Source organism: Acinonyx jubatus, chromosome A1, assembly GCF_027475565.1.
Source record: "Acinonyx jubatus isolate Ajub_Pintada_27869175 chromosome A1, VMU_Ajub_asm_v1.0, whole genome shotgun sequence".
In the NCBI taxonomy this organism is placed as follows: domain Eukaryota; kingdom Metazoa; phylum Chordata; class Mammalia; order Carnivora; family Felidae; genus Acinonyx; species Acinonyx jubatus.
In genome coordinates, this window is record NC_069380.1 from 115,955,614 (window position 1) to 115,972,839 (window position 17,226).

The 17,226-nt window shown below is 48.6% G+C and overlaps 1 protein-coding gene across 22 annotated transcripts in view; it reads left to right on the forward strand.

The window, feature by feature from the left end:
* LOC106967305 (protocadherin gamma-C4) overlaps nt 1-17,226 on the forward strand; it is a 174,863-nt gene that overhangs the window by 144,497 nt on the left and 13,140 nt on the right. For 18 of the 22 annotated variants that reach the window (XM_027043084.2, XM_027043010.2, XM_027043037.2 and 15 more), the window contains one exon: nt 14,619-14,677. In XM_027043084.2, coding sequence (XP_026898885.1) covers nt 14,619-14,677 — 59 coding nt within the window. Of the gene's footprint in view, nt 1-2,872; nt 7,555-8,188; nt 11,620-13,987; nt 14,413-14,618; nt 14,678-17,226 lie in introns of those variants that run through there. The other 4 variants (XM_015063556.3, XM_015063548.3, XM_015063604.3 and 1 more) reach the window with 4 other exon arrangements.

A 17,226-nucleotide genomic window follows, 5' to 3' on the forward strand; every position in this document is an offset into this window, starting at 1 on the left:
AGTCACTGTTATTTTATTACTAATAAGTGTATTATTGTTATTAACCTTGGATTTGGCAGTTAGACAAATAGGGCTTCACCACTTATCAGCTGTGAGTTCTTGGCTAAGGTAATCTCAGAACCTGGTATATCATAAGTGTTAAAAAAAAAAATCTTGTCTATTACTATTGTTATTTTTATTCTTTACCCATCCAAAATCTTAAGCACACCTTGAAATAAGAAAATCTGGAGATGGCCAGAAATGACAAAGTAGAGGCATAAATGGAAAGGCTAAGAAAAGATGAAAGCCAGAGAGAAGCAGCTGTCAGACTGGAAGTCAGACTGGGAATCAACTGGCATTTTCCCTAGAACAGTGTTCTCAAACTTGGTTGCACACTAGAATTACCTGGGGACCCCTTAAAAATTCTGAAGCCCAGGCCACATCCCAGACCAATTAAAGCACAATCTCTTGGGACACAGGGCTCAGTATTTTTTGAAGGTCCCCAAGTGATTCTAATGTGCAGACAAGTTTGAAAACTTCTGCCCTAGAATGTACTAGTCTTTCAATTAACATATTTATGAAGCAAAGTGTTATTCTGGCATTCAAAGAACCAGGCTTATTGGGCCAGGCTGAACTTAGAAAATCCTGTCATTTCTCAACCTTAAGATATTACATAAAATAGTTCTATAAACTCATTGAATTACTTTGTTGTACACCTGAAATTAACATTGTGTGTCAAGTATACTCAAATAAATAAAATACATATGTATTATATACAATAGCTCTAGAAGAGCAACATAGGGAAGACATAAGAGGATCCTTCAGTCATCTAAAGAGACAATCTTCCTAAACCACTAGCACACGGGGCACCTGGGTGGCTTACTCAGTTAAGCATCTGACTTCCACTCAGGTCATGATCTTGCGGTTCGTGGGTTTGAGCCTCGTGTCGGACTCTGTTCTGACAGTTCAGAGCCAGGAGCCTGCTTTGGATTCTCTGTCTCCCTCTCTCTCTGCGCCACCCCCACCTCGGCCCCACCACGGTCTGTGTCTCTCTCTCAAAAAGAAGCATTAAAAAAAAAAAAAAAAAAAGCTGGACAGTGGGTATGGAACCTCTCTGGGGAGTGACAAAAAGATTCTATAATTAGATTGTGGTGATGGTTGTATCCTTTTAGTATATTCACGTATACTAAAAGCATTAAATTGTGCATTTTATTTTTTAATGTTTATTATTTTTGGGAGAGAGGGAGGGAGGGGCAGGCAGAAAGAGGGAGATACAGAATCCAAGGCAGGCTCCAGGCTCCAAGCTGTCCGCACAGAACCGCGAGATCATGATCTGAGCCGAAGTCCAATGCTTAACCTACTGAGCCACCCAGGCACCCTGAATTATGCATTTTAAATGGATGAATTGTATAGTATGTGAACTGTATCTCATTAAAGCTGTTTTTAAACTGTAGAATGGGAGAATCACAAACCTGGCATAAAAGGATCAAGTCAGGGATATGGGATTAAGGCTTTATGATATTCCAGTGCTAGTAATTGACTGTGTGCCTCTTTTGGTGTGAACTTGCAAATATGGAGACCTATAAGAGGTCTAGTTCTTAAATATGAAAGGTATCAGGAAAGGGCTAGTTTATGATCATACAGATTACAAACTAGTAGAAAAATCATTTAAGATGTTATAGAGGGGTGCCTGGGTGGCAAAATCAGTTAAGTATCAGACTCCTGGTTTAGGGTCAGGTCATGATCCCAGGGTTGTGGGATCAGAGCCCTGAGTTGGGCTCTGGACTGTCAGTGTTGAGCCTGCTTGGGACACTCTCTTTTCCTCTCTCTCTGCCTCCCCCCTACTCTCTTTCTCTCAAAAAAAAAAAAAAAAAAAAAAAAAAAAAAAAAAAAAAAGAAAGAAATTTAAAACAAATGGCTTTAAAAAAAGATATTATAGAAAGATATTATAGAAAGAGAGTCTTTTTTTCTCAGACAAACCAGGTATGGGAGTGGGGGGAGTTCTAGTACTGCATGTATTAGTTGTTTAGCTTCACACACATCTCTTAACCTCTCTGAACCCCAGTTTCCTCATCTATAAAATACAGATGACTTCTTTCAAAATTGTTGTGTAAGTTAGAGGCAGTGCATATAAAGCATGCTGAATATAAAATATTCTTGTGAAGTATAAGTATTCAGTATTTGTTGAACTAATAAATGATACTATCAGTAATTCACCATTTAGTGAGTATTCCTATATGCAGACATTGTAAAAGATGAAAAGACACATTTCCTGTCATTATGGTATATAGAGTAGTACCATGGGAAACATGCAAAAAAAAAAAATGACGGTGAAGATCTGCATAATACAAGAAGCAACCAGAGCAAAGGGAAAGAAACCCATAAGCCAGCCTGAGGAAATCGGGAAGATTTTATAGAGGTGGTGATTATTGAGCTGAGAAGTAAAAGTTAAGGAGTAGTTTATTTTATTAATTTTTTTTAAAGGTAAATCTCTTTTTTTTTTTAAATACGAAATTTGTCAAATTGGTTTCCATACAACACCCGGTGCTCATCCCAACAGGTGCCCTCCTCAATGTCCATCACCCACCCTCCCCTCCCTCCCATCCCTCATCAACCTTCAGTTTGTTTTCAGTTTTTTTTTTTTTCAGCGTTTATTTATTTTTGGGATAGAGAGAGACAGAGCATGAACGGGGGAGGGGCAGAGAGAGAGGGAGACACAGAATCGGAAACAGGCTCCAGGCTCTGAGCCATCAGCCCAGAGCCTGACGCAGGGCTCGAACTCCCAGACCGCAAGATCGTGACCTGGCTGAAGTCGGACGCTTAACCGACTGCGCCACCCAGGCGCCCCTTATTTTCAGTTTTTAAGAGACTTATGTTTTGGCTCCCTCCCTCTCTAACCTCTTTTTTTCCCCCCTTCCTCTCCCCCATGGTCTTCTGTTAAGTTTCTCAGTAAGTAGTAGTTTATTAAATAGTAAAGGGAAAAGGGAGGCAGGAAGGGCCTTTGCAGGAAATTTCATGCATATGGATAATGATACTTAATTATTGCTGAACCTTAAAGTATGTTTGTTTAACAGTCTTGGCAAGAGATAAAGTGAAGCAAGTAGGCAGGAGTTAGATCTTGAGTTACTTTTAGGCTTCGTTCTGTATTCATGATAGTCACTGCAGAACTTTAAACCCCTATGTATGATGTCCTCAAGAGAGATTATCCTGGCACCCATAAGTAAAATAGATTGGGGATATTGCTACTGGAGACAAAGAGAACAGTTAGAATCCTGTTAAAATATCTGAGGAGAAGATTGATAAATGCTTGAACCACCACAGTGGCAGTATAGGTGGAAGGTGTTGACTATAGTATAATCATCAGGACTTTTTAATTGACATGATTGAGGGAGTCACGGAGAGAAATGAGTCAAGGATGGCTCTGCCTGTCCCTCCCCTGTTCTGATGGAGGTACTGGGTTGATGGTGGTATCATTCACTGTGATAGTGAATCCTGCCCAAAATACCTGGTAGGTCAGACTGATTTATACTTCCACCATTCCTATGAGAGGAGAGTTAGCGGTTTTTTGGTTAACACACACACACACACACACACACACACACACACACACACAAATTCAGATCCCTCTCTTTGAGACCAGAATGTAGGTTGTTGGCCTCAAGAGGATAGTCAAAAGGATATTCTTGAGGCTTAAGGGTTTGGAAAAATCTGGAGAGGGATTAGAACCCTGGGTTTTGCTCCCGGTTTTCACACCCAGTGGTAACCTAGGTGAGGCTTCAGATGAGTTAAGAAATCTTATCAGGCTGGACTTTTTCTCTTTGTGCTCTGGTGTGTTTGTCACTCAGATTATAGTTTGCAGGTAACTACAGTGTGAGATGATCTGTGTTTCTCAACTGTGTGTTTGTGTGTGTATGTTTAAGGTGGTAGCCAGGCTCCTGGGAGGGTCTAGATCAGGGTTGAAGAAGAGTGAGATAAAGTCTCCAGCTCCAAGAGGCCCCCAGGGGCCAAGTAAAAGCTTGCTCTTTTGAAACTGTCTCTGTTGGTAATTAACAACAAATCAAGCATACCATGGTGTCAAATAAAGGGGATTTGTGGGCACAGTGCTATTAGTGGCTGATCTCAGTCATTCAAGGAAGCTATTAAATCTGTGAACATTAGCATTCTGCCAAGCAATGAGATCTAGTCCTTAGCGCCTCCCATACACACTGATTCTTTACTGATTTGGAACATCTCCCTCTCCTGACTCCCTCCACCTTGCTTCATCTCCTTCTATACTGTCCTGGAAATCAATGAATGGTAATTCAGTGTATCACTAGCTAGTGCCTGAATAAGAGAGATTTTGTGTCTGCTACACCTCCTGTTCCAAAAGAAACGTGCACTGCATAAATTTAATTGGTTACATTAATGTGTAAGTCTTGTCTGCAAAGAGATGGATATGTTTCTGAATAATCTGCAGAGGGGCAGAGTTTTGAATATATGGCACTGCTTCTAATTCGCTGTTGCTCCAATACAATCAGACTGAGGCATAAACTACCCATTTCAAATATTGGTGGATGACAACACTGGCTTGAACAAAGTGACCAGTCTCAAATGGCTACTCCTCTATGGGCTGCAGGTTGCTAGGGCTTTGGCTGTCTGTTTTCCCCGCCGAAAAGGGGCGGGGGAAGTTGGTGTGTTTGGGGGAAAAAAAGAACATACATACATGTTGTTTGCCTCTCATTAGAGGTAATAAACCTATAGAAGGAAATGCTGTTGAGTGGGAGGAAAGCAAAAAGATAGGTTTTTTGTTTTGTTTTGTTTTTTGGGGTTTTTTTTTGTTTTTTTTTTTTTGTTTTTTTGTTTTTTTTTTTGTCCTCCAATGCTGCGACGCATTAACCCTGCTGCTATTGGGATGTTCTCTGCTCAGCCTATTGGCTGAACCTAGGAGCTGCTGTCTGCCAATCGGGTGGTGGAAGGCAGACAAATCTACCCCGCCACCAGCAAAAGCGGCCTGTAACCCTTGCGGTGCTGGCCCAGCCGCGCCAGAGCTGGCGCCACGAAGAGAGATAGGTGTCTCCAGCTGCTGTTGCCGTTTGGGGCGGGTCGGCTTCTTCTGCTTCCCAGGACCAGGTAGAGGACTACCAGGAAGCAGCAATGCTCTGCAAGGTGGGAAGCTGGGTAGAAATCTGCTGGGGGGCCACCCTTTTGTTCCTCATTTGCCACCTGGGTTACGTTTGTGGGCAGATCCGCTACCCGGTCCCAGAGGAGTCACAAGAAGGGACTTTTGTAGGGAATGTCGCCCAAGATTTCTTGCTGGATACAGAGACTCTATCAGCTCGTAGGCTGCAGGTTGCTGGAGAGGTGAACCAAAGACACTTCCGTGTGGATTTGGACAGTGGAGCCCTGCTCATCAAGAATCCAATTGATCGAGAGGCACTGTGTGGACTCAGTGCCAGCTGCATCGTGCCCCTGGAGTTTGTAACTGAAGGGCCTTTGGAAATGTACCGAGCAGAGGTAGAGATTGTGGATGTGAATGATCACGCCCCCCGATTTCCTCGGCAGCAGCTAGACTTGGAAATTGGGGAGGCAGCTCCTCCAGGACAGCGTTTCCCCTTGGAAAAGGCTCAGGATGCAGATGTGGGGAGCAATTCTATCAGCAGCTATAGACTAAGCTCCAATGAACACTTTGCACTGGATGTCAAGAAGCGCAGCGACGGCAGCCTGGTCCCAGAGCTGCTCCTGGAAAAGCCTTTGGATCGAGAGAAGCAATCAGACTACCGCCTGGTGCTGACTGCTGTGGATGGAGGGAACCCCCCGAGATCTGGCACTGCAGAGCTCCGGGTATCAGTGCTGGACGTGAATGACAACGCCCCAGCCTTCCAGCAATCCAGCTACAGGATTAGTGTGTTGGAGAGTGCTCCTGCCGGCATGCTGCTCATCCAGCTCAATGCCTCTGACCCAGACCTGGGTCCCAGTGGTAACGTCACCTTTTCTTTCAGTGGTCACACCCCTGATCGTGTGAGAAACCTCTTTAGCCTTCACCCTACTACTGGAAAGCTTACCCTTCAGGGGCCCCTAGACTTTGAGAGTGAGAATTACTATGAATTTGATATTCGGGCTCGCGATGGGGGTTCTCCAGCCATGGAGCAACATTGCAGCCTTCGGGTGGATCTCCTAGATGTAAATGACAATGCCCCCCACATCACAGTGACCTCAGAGCTTGGGACTCTTCCAGAGAGCGCAGAACCTGGCACTGTAGTGGCACTCATCAGTGTGCAGGACCCTGACTCAGGGTCAAATGGAGACGTGAGCCTCCGTATTCCTGACCACTTGCCATTTGCCCTCAAGTCTGCCTTCAGGAACCAGTTCTCCTTGGTGACTTCTGGGCCCTTGGACCGAGAGGCCAAATCCAGCTATGACATCATGGTCACTGCTTCCGATGCTGGGAATCCTCCCCTGAGTACCCAGAGGAGTATTTTCCTCAATATTTCAGATGTGAATGATAACCCACCCTCTTTCTTCCAGAGGTCACATGAGGTGTTTGTTCCTGAGAACAATCGCCCAGGGGACCTGCTTTGTTCCCTTGCAGCCTCTGATCCAGACTCTGGCTTGAATGCACTCATCTCCTACTCTCTCCTGGAGCCCAGAAATCGAGATGTGTCAGCTTCTTCTTTCATCTCTCTGAACCCCCAAACAGGAGCTGTTCATGCTACTCGATCCTTTGACTATGAACAAACACAGACATTGCAATTTGAGGTGCAGGCCCGGGATCGGGGCAACCCACCTCTTAGTAGCACTGTGACAGTTCGTCTGTTTGTGCTGGACCTCAATGACAATGCCCCAGCTGTGCTGCGTCCTAGGGCCCGGCCTGGTTCTTTATGTCCGCAAGCTCTGCCTCCATCAGTTGGTGCTGGCCATCTAGTCACAAAGGTGACTGCTGTGGACTTGGATTCAGGTTACAATGCTTGGGTTTCCTATCAGCTCCTGGAGGCCCCAGACCCCAGCCTGTTTGCTGTCTCTCGCTATGCTGGGGAGGTTCGGACGGCAGTTCCAATCCCAGCTGATCTCCCACCACAGAAGCTGGTCATTGTAGTAAAGGATAGTGGTAGTCCACCACTCTCTACCTCTGTTACTCTACTGGTGTCCTTGGAGGAAGATACTCATCCAGTTGTCCCTGATCTTCGAGAATCTTCAGCTCCAAGGGAAGGAGAATCCCGCCTGACCCTCTATTTGGCTGTATCACTAGTGGCAATTTGCTTTGTCTCCTTTGGCTCATTCGTTGCACTACTGTCTAAGTGTTTGCGTGGGGCTGCCTGTGGAGTGACCTGCTTTCCTGCTGGCACCTGTGCCTGTCTCACCCGATCTCGAAGGAGGGAGGGGCTTCCTCCTTCCAATGGGATCCTGCGAATCCAGCTAGGGTCAGATGATCCTATCAAGTTTGTTGATGTGGGCGGCCACTCTCATGGCTGTACACCCTTGGCTTCTGCACCCACTCGGAGCGATAGCTTCATGATGGTGAAGTCACCCAGTGCACCTATGGCAGGGGAGCCTGTTCGCCCAAGCTGCCCACCCTCTGATCTTCTGTATGGGCTAGAGGTGAGACCTTTGCAGGCTCAGCCAGTGCTTGAGAGTTACTCTGATCCAAGCATATGGCTGGGTCATGTCCCTGGGACTGTTGGTCTCTCTGCAAGAGCCCATAGTGAGTGGTAACTATGTTGTAGATGGTGTGCTTTCGAAGTATTTTGTGAATAACCAGGAAGTTGTCACAGATTAGTACTTGAGGTGGATTATGTACCTGAAGGTAAGAAATGAAGGTAATGATCAAGAGCCAGGGTATTGTGGAAGCATGGTGCCAGAATGTGGGAGCATAGAAGGCTATCCTGTACAGGGGTAGGGTGTATCAGGCAGTCACCTAAACCCAAGAGGTTGCTTTCTCTTCCTGAATGAGGGGGGCAGGTTCTGGACTACCTTAACTCTAGGTTACCATTTCCCAATGAATCTAGGGTGACTGCTGTATTTGCCCCACAATATTAAGTACCTCCTAACCCACTATAGAGAGAACTCGCTGCTTGAAACAGCAGAGAGCACAAAGAGGGGAGAGCTGAAGGGGAAGTAGGGAGGCATCAGGATGCAAGCAGAGATCTTTAGTCCAAGTCTTCAGGAATCCCATTCAGGTTCCCACTGAGATTTGAGCTAGATGCAAAAGAATTGGGGGCAGGGGAGCATTACTTCTTTGGGGGGGGGAAGCAACATGTGAGTAAAATCACTTCATGTCATAAAACTGGTTTACAGCTGAGGAACTCAGAGGCAGCCACTCTGGAAGTCTTTAAGTAGACTTTTGAATTGGTGCAACCATAAATTCTAGAGACAACGCCTGGTTTCTACTCACTCTCCTGGGTGACCTGGATCAGTTCCAGGAATGTTCCCCCTACTAAAAGCTGTTATGCTCATTCCATAGCTCAAGTCGGGGATCTCATAAAAGCTGAATCCTGTAACCATCAGCTGACATTGAGATTCCTCCAAGCATTGATGGAGAGTCAGAGCAAGGCTTTACAGGATCCTAACAAATGGTTTCTCTCACCTCAGCCATGTTTGGCAGAATGGCGTGGGTGGGTGGGTGGGGGGGTTCACATGGCTTTGCCTCCCCTGGAAGGACAAAATTTTGTTGGTTTAACAAAGTAGTGGAAACTTCTAAAGTCCTGAGGGAAGTTGCTGGGACAGAACACTGAAAAGTTTTGTACCACTTTGTCTTCCCTGTTGAGAACCATCTGAGCTGTCAAACTTTGCTGCCAAGGGGGCTGAATCAACCTGCAGCATGAAATGAGTGGGGAGGTAGGAGGCTTCATTGACACAGATTTGCCTGTTCCTAAGGTTTCCAGGACTGAGGGGACTTCATAATTGGTTGAGAGCAGACAGACTTTTTGGCCAATCAGACTCAGAGCAGAGGTGGGGGATCTGCTCTTCCTGCCCACCTCTCCTCCTCCTGTTCCCCAGCTCCACTCAGATTCAGTTCCCCTCCCCCCCCACCCACCCCCGCCATTTGGTGACTAAGAAGAACTGCTGCAGGCAGACATACCTCGGAGCAGTTTTTAAGAGGCTGGAAGGAGACATAAGAGATTTCAGCTGCTACATTCCAAGACCTGGGTCTGCCTTGGAGACAGGACAGCGCAGAGTCAGTGTCCAAGAAGGGACCTCTGGGTCATGGGGCCCAAGACACCCCCACAGCTCGCTGGGAAATGGCAAGTGCTGTGCATGTTGTCGTTGTGCTGCTGGGGCTGGGTGTCCGGGCAGCTTCGTTACTCAGTGGTGGAGGAGTCTGAGCCGGGGACGCTGGTGGGGAATGTTGCTCAGGATCTAGGCTTAAAGGTGACAGATCTGTTGAGCCGCCGACTGCGGTTGGGGTCTGAGGAGAATGGACACTTTTTTTCCCTGAGCTTGATGAGTGGTGCTCTGGTAGTGAATCAAAAGATTGACCGAGAGAGCCTATGTGGAGCCAGTACAAGCTGCCTGCTGCCAATACAGGTGGTGACTGAACACCCCCTGGAACTAATCCGCCTAGAGGTAGAGATCCTGGATCTCAATGACAACTCTCCTGGCTTTGCCACCTCTGAGCGAGAGATACGCATCTCAGAATCAGCTGCGCTTGGGGCCCGATTCCCACTGGATAGTGCCCAGGATCCGGACGTGGGCACCAATACTGTGAGCTTCTACACTCTAAGCCCTAGCAGCCATTTCTTTCTGAATGTGAAGACCCTAAAAGACGGGAAGCTATTCCCAGAGCTGGTGCTGGAGCAGCAGCTGGACCGTGAAGCCCAGGCAAGACATCAGCTGGTGCTTACTGCTGTGGATGGGGGTATCCCAGCCCGCTCAGGGACGACCCTTATCTCTGTCATTGTACTGGATATTAATGATAATGCTCCGACTTTCCAGTCCTCAGTTCTACGTGTGGGGCTCCCAGAAAATGCACCCATGGGTACACTGCTGCTCCACCTCAATGCCACTGATCTGGACGAGGGGACCAATGGCCAACTAGACTATTCTTTTGGAGACCATACATCAGAAGTGGTGCGTAACATCTTTGGCCTAGACCCTAGCAGTGGAGCAATCCATGTGTTGGGTCCCATAGACTTTGAGGAGTCAAGTTTCTATGAAATTCATGCAAGAGCCCGTGACCAGGGACAGCCAGCTATGGAAGGCCACTGCATGATTCAGGTGGATGTGGAAGATGCCAATGACAACGCCCCAGAGGTACTGCTAGCCTCTCTGGTCAACCCTATCCTGGAGAGCACACCAGTGGGCACAGTAGTGGGCTTGTTTAATGTGCGGGACCGAGACTCGGGGAGAAATGGTGAAGTGAGCCTTGATATCTCCCCGGACCTGCCATTTCAGATTAAGCCTTCTGAGAACCACTACTCACTGCTAACCAGCCAGCCTTTGGACCGGGAGACCACATCCCACTATGTCATTGAGCTACTTGCTAGTGATGCAGGCTCACCTCCCCTGCATGCACATCTCACCATCCGGCTCAACATTTCAGATGTTAATGACAATGCACCCTACTTTTCTCAACAGCTCTATACTGCTTACATCCCTGAAAACCGGCCTCCAGGTTCCCTTCTTTGCACTGTGGCTGCCTCAGACCCAGACACTGGGGATAATGCCCATCTCACCTACTCCATTGTAGGGAATCAGATTCAGGGAGCCCCAGCTTCCTCCTTTGTATATGTCAACCCTGAGGATGGGCGGGTCTTTGCCCAGCGCACCTTTGACTACGAATTGTTGCAAATGATGCACATCATGGTGGGTGTGCGAGACTCTGGCTCTCCCCCATTGCACTCGAACACATCTCTGCATGTGTTTGTCCTGGATCAGAATGATAATGCACCAGCGGTGCTGCACCCAAGACCCGGCTGGGAACTCTCAGTCCCCCAACGTCTCCCTCGCTCTGCTCCTCCTGGCTCCTTGGTCACCAAAGTGACAGCTGTGGATGCTGATGCTGGCCACAATGCATGGCTCTCCTATTCACTGTTGCCACAGTCTACAGCTCCAGGACTGTTCCTGGTGTCTGCACATACTGGGGAGGTGCGCACAGCCCGGGCCTTACGGGAGGATGACTCTAACACCCAGCAGGTTGTGGTCCTGGTGAGGGACAATGGTGACCCTTCTCTCTCCTCTACAGCCACAGTGTTGCTGGTTCTGGAGGATGAGGACCCTGAGGAAATGCCCAAATCCAACGATTTCCTCACACTCCCTCCTGAGCGTTCAGACCTTACCCTTTACCTCATTGTGGCTCTTGCAGCCATCAGTCTCTTATCCTTAGTCACCTTCACCTTTCTGTCAGCTAAATGCCTTCGGGGGCACACAGATGAGGATGGGGGTGGGGGCCAGTGCTGCAGGCACCAGGACTCGCCCTCTCGGGACTTCTATAAGCAGTCCAGTCCCAACCTGCAGGTGAGCTCAGACGGCACACTCAAGTACATGGAGGTGACACTGCGGCCCACAGACTCACAGAGCCACTGCTACAGGACATGCTTTTCACCAGCCTCGGATGGCAGTGACTTCACTTTTCTAAGGCCCCTCAGTGTCCAGCAGCCCTCAGCGCTGGTGCTGGAGCCTGATGCCTTCCGGTCCCGCTCTAATACGCTGCGGGAGCGGAGCCAGGTGAGGGGCTCAACACTGCCCAGGACAACCCCTGTGGCCTGCAATGGAGAAGCAGCCCATCCACAAAAGGGACTTTGAATTTATGTCCATTCCTCTCGGGAGGGGGTGGGGGTGTGGGAGTGGAGGATGGAGCTCAGTGTTGCCTGCACTCCACCTGATTGTTGGGACCATTTGGACTGATTGTGTGGAATGCCAATGTGGGGATAGGACTCTGAGCACCAGGAGGTGGTGGTGATTATAGGTGAGGGGAAGTAAGACCAGTCCCTGCTGCCCTCACTCAGAAAAGGCTGGGGCCCAGCAGTCTTTATGGCTAGGGTTGGGGAGCAGAGGGTGGTCCTTGGTGGAGGCAGTCATGGATCTATGCCTGCATCCAGCTTCCTTGACTCCCAAGCCAGCCAGCTTGCTGTGCCAGTCTTTAAGTTTCCTCTTCCAGTCCCTTGATCTGTGACTTCACTGTTAATCTCAACCTTCCTTATTCCTCCGTCAAACAAATGCACCTGTAGACAGGATCATTGTACATCCAGGCTTCATGCATGTCCTCCTTGCAGAACACACCCACTGGCCACACGCAGCAACAGACTTGTCTCATCTCATCTGCATGCTCACAGACACACACACGCACACACACGCACACACACCTGCACTTGGGCTTACACACACACACCACCTTTTACTGCCAGCGCTTGCTGCCAAGTTCACATGCACTGGCTGTTCCTGGGCCCCTCATAGCTTCCCAACCACCTGGCTGCTGGCCTCAGTGGTGCTCACTGCTGACTGATCACACCCTGGTGAGGATCCCATGGCACAGTTTCCCAGGGCCTGCAAGGACCCAGGAACCTTTTCCTGCTTCTACCTGGGACTAGATCAGGTCACCTCTGGGCAAGAGTTTTTAACTCTGGCGTGGGCCACCCCATAGTACTGGGGCTCCAAGCAGAGGGCAGCGGTGTGCCTCCAGCCCAGAAACCTCTGGGTCTGGCTGAGCTACCCTGTGGGCCAAGGGTAGGATAGGCAGCCTGGGACCTCAGTGACAGTCACTGCCTGTCCTATCACAGGAAGTGGGGACATGAAGCACCTGGACCCTGGACACTCAGAGATAGGCTTTTGGCTCCGTCATGACCTTGATGTGGTTCCTGTGATCTAGGGTCAGGGCTTTGGGGGTGACCAAAGTATGTGAGACTCTGTCAATCCTTCCTTCAGCTGAGGGAAAGCCACAGCCTCTGCCAGATGCTGGGGTGCCCTCATCAGTGGGGAAACTATGATAGTAAAAAGGCACAAGTTTCCACAAACTCAGGAGCTTTTATTCAAAATATACTCATGCCCCACCCTGCACTTGATGAATCAGAATTAGAGTTTGAAACAATACCCCCATGTGATAGCTGATTGAAAGAGCCTTCCTGCACTACCTCCTTGGAGTACCATGTTCTTCACTTGTTCTTCCCAAGAATTTTGTTGGGTAGATGCTAGCTTCCCCACCTTGTAACTGAATTTCACAGAGGTCAAGTGACATGCAAGTTCACTGGGTAAGTGGTAGAGAAAGATCTAACTTGGGTCTAATTCCAGAATTTGTGCTTTCACAAAGCTGGAAGATGGGAGGGCAGTTTGCATCTGCTTGGATGGGGCATAGATGGGATTCTTTCCCTTTTAGGGCTTTATATGTTAGAGAAAAGTCTTCTGGGGCTCCTTGTTCCTGAATAGCCCTCACTGAACACACTTTGGACCCGCCATCTTTGTGTAAGTTGTGAGTTTTGCCCAGCAACTCTCCTCCAGTCTGTCATGGTTCTTGCATGATTCATGGTTCTTGCATGGATCATACATAGATTGTCCTGTGTCTAAGAATACAGTGGCTGATGAGTAGGCATCCCATTGCCTTTCCCCAGGCTGGTGATCTGGAGTGGTGCTGGTGACTTGTGTTGTACCTGGGATGCTAACTTTCTGAGTTCTGCTCATATCACTGACACCTGTGGGCCTTAGCGTGAGATACTTGACAGACTTGGGTCTGTCTTCTCCCCCGTGTAATCAGAGATGCTCACACTTCTCCTCTGCTTCTGGGAGTGAGAGTGAGAGTCTCTTATCCGCACAGCCCAGAAGGGGTAAGGAGATGGCTCTAGGAGTGCTCCATATGTGATGGGATAATACACCCTCTCGAAAGGGTAGAAGGGACTCAGGAGTGAAGTGGCCGGCCAAAGTCCCACACCTTCACCCAGGTGGGACATGGCTACAGATCAGCCCCTTAGGAGCCCTGGAGACTTAGCTGGCTCTCCTTAGAGGCTTTGGAGGCTGTGGGAGCTAGGTCTCTGCTGGGCTCCATCCCAGCAGTTTTCTCTGTCCCAGACAGAGCAGCCTTGTTCTCTCCTCCTTAGTCAGAGCCATTGTCTGGCAGAGTTCTGGGGGTGAGGGGTGTCTTGGGGCTTGGATGCCCTGCAAAGGATCAGTCTGGCATGACTCCTAAGTTAATAATGTGTTTAGCTGTGGGAAGGTATTCTTGAGAGCCAAAGGCCTGGAGGAGGCGTCCCTCTGAATATATTACAGCACAACCTGGCGCAAAAAGGGTTACCCGGAGCAGCAGCCATCTTGCTGCAAGGATGCTTTTGTTCCCAGCTGAGGAGCTAAATAAATTCTTTCTAGAGGCTGGTGAAATTCTCATCTAAAATCTCCTCTGCCACTTTTGAGGGCCTTTTCTGCACCCCTCCCTCTGGTTCCACAGGAGACACTTTCAGCCCTTGAATCTCAGCTCCGAATTTCTGAGTCTGTGGGCAGGGAGGAATGGGCTATTTCTTCAGCAGAGGAATCTGGGTTTGCTCACTGTGTTCAGATAGGTGTTATTTTCTCTCTGCCTCAGACCTCTGAGACCTGGGGTTCGGTTTGTCTTTGAAGATTAGTCTTTCCCTCCCTCCTCTTTCTCTGTGTCCATTCCCCTCTTTCCTTCCTTGCCCATCCCCAGACTGTGGTGACATTCTTTTTGTGAGTACTCAGCCCCTTTCCCTCTGTTTTCTCCACAGCAAGCCCCGCCCAACACGGACTGGCGATTCTCTCAGGCCCAGAGACCTGGCACCAGCGGGTAGGTGACTGCTTCTCCAGCCCACCCTCTTCTCTGCGGCATTTTCTCAGTGATGACGTGGGAGGAGGTGGGGGAGGGCTCAGCATTTGCTACAAATGGCTTCTTCCCTCAGTTCCGGATTTCAGGGAGGCTTTGGTGTATTGGGGGCTGGTACACAGAGCCCAGAAGGAAAAGGCTTCTACTCTATTTTGAAAGCTCATTTCACACCTCAGCCCCTCCCTTCTCACCAGGTGAATCTTTTCCTATCTCCTGGTCCTGAGGTGGTCTCTGGGTGGAACCCATCTAATTCCTAAGTCCCCCTGTTCCAGGTTGGGCTGGGGTTCAGGCAGAGAACCAGGGGAGAGGAGACGGGGGGAGGCACAGTCGGCAGTCAGAACCTCCTCCAGAGTCCACGGGGAAGAGCCCAGGAGAGGTGGGGGAGGTGGGTCAGCTGTTGGAAGTGGAGACTGCACTGCTGGAGGCTGGGCTGAGGAGGGAGCTCCTGGGACAGGTCTCCTCCCGCCCCACTCCAGGCTGCCTAGGTCCTGAAACTGGTCCTGCCCTCTCTACCTGCAGGCCTTTTTCTCTGCCACTCTTTCTTACTGCTTTGGCCTTCCCTCAGTCTCTTATCTCAGTTTGTGGTCTTTGCCTCTCACTCTCTTTCTGTCTCTTAGTTTCTGTCTTTATTGCTGCATCTTGGTCCCTGCCGTTTGTGTCTACTTGCCCTGATCTGTGCCTTGCACTGCACCTGCCATGCTGGGTGCTCAATAAATATGGAATTAATGAATAAATATGACTCTTCCTTAGTCTCAGTCTCTGTTTCTTTTCTGTCTGTTTCTGCCTCCCAGTCTCTTTCCTTGAACTCTTTTCTTTTCCTATTTCCTAGTGTCCTCATGTTCCTCTGTCTCTAGTCTCTTGGTTTCTCAACCTCTTGATATTTCTGCTTTCCTCTTTGTTCTCAGCCTATGTCTTTTTCCTTGTTTTTGTGTGTGTCTGTTTCTGTATCTCTAAGTGTGTAGTCTGTGTCTGCATTGCTGAATCTCTTCCTGTTACTCTTTGTTTCTCTCTGTTTCCCTTTTATCCTGTCTCCTACTCTTTGTCTCTGTCTCTCATTTTTTTGTACTTGTGGGCAAGCCAGCACACACATCCCCTCCCCTCCCGCCCACAACTCTCTCCCTGCCCCTGTCCCTCACATACAGAGTCTTTGATCAGTGCTCAGCACCACATACTCCTCTATCCAGGCTATCCCAGCTGTTCATTTCAGTTGAGTATGAATTCCTGCTGAGACAGGAACCTCCTGCGGGTGGTGGGGAAGGAAAAAGCAGAAAGATCTTTAGTTGATCTGAGGGAAGTGGGGTGGGCTTTGGGCCAGTTCTCCCTGTTAGAAGCCAGGAGCCTAGAGGAGTCCAAGGAACCCAGGAGAGAGAGAGGGCAGAGCTGAGGTTACCTTCCTCTGCCTCCTTGATGGTCAGGCACTTGCTGCCCACATTTTCCCACATGTTATAGTTGGTGAGTGTTCACTGTCACAACAAGAATCCAGGAGACCTCAGCACATGCCAGGGAGGTAGAGACTCCACCTCCTTGGCATGTGCAGTCCTACACATGTATCAGGAACTCAAGATGCTACCTAGAAGGCCTTTAGAAGGCAGAAAAACAGTTGGTTTGGACTGTCTTTGCCCCTCCCTTGACCCCATCTGTCTCCTTTTAATCCAGTGGCCTTGCCAACCTTTCTGTATAGCTTATCCATTAGGTCATTCATATGTTTATTCATGTATTCATTCATGCATCACCTACTTACTGGGCATCTACTATGAACCAGGCCATGTTCTAAGCACTGTCCTGTAAGAATGAACAAGCAGACATGATCTTTGAGCTCTTAGACTTCCAGGATAGCAGGTGAGACAACAAATTGACAACAAATTGCACTAAAAAATGTCTAGTTAGAAATCATAGCAAGTTCTCAGAAAAAGAGGGTCATATGAGTGTAATCATGGGGGGAAGGGTAGAGAAAGCCTCCAAGAAGAAGTGACATTTGAGCTGAGGTGATGAGAGGTACTGGGCAAATTGTGTCCCCTTTACCCATCTCTGCTGCAGACTGTATACTGGCCCTGAAGCAGAATTCAGTGCTGAACCTAGAAGTCCCACAGATTGCTTCTGTTGTCCCCTCTGGGTTGAGCACCGTACCCCTGCCTCAAGTCCCTTGTCATCAAATGAAAGACTTGGTGGCCTGAAATATAGGAGCTCTTGGGGAGATGTAAGGGAAGATTCCCTTCCTTAGTTAAGTTGAGGGGGATGGACAAACATTTCTGATGTAGTTCCAAAATGGCCCAGGTGAAATAAACATTAAGGGCCCAATCCAACAACTATACCTTTTCTCCTTCATTTATTCCATAGTTAGTAAGCACCTACTGTAGGCCAGGTGGTGTTTTAGGGGTAGGAGATGACAAAATAGGCCTGCTCTCTGCCCACAAGGAGCTTACCATGCGTTGAGTAAAGCAAATATTAACTAAATACCAAAGTAAATGTAAGATCACAGCTATTGTAAGTGCTATAAAGTGCACTACCTGGTG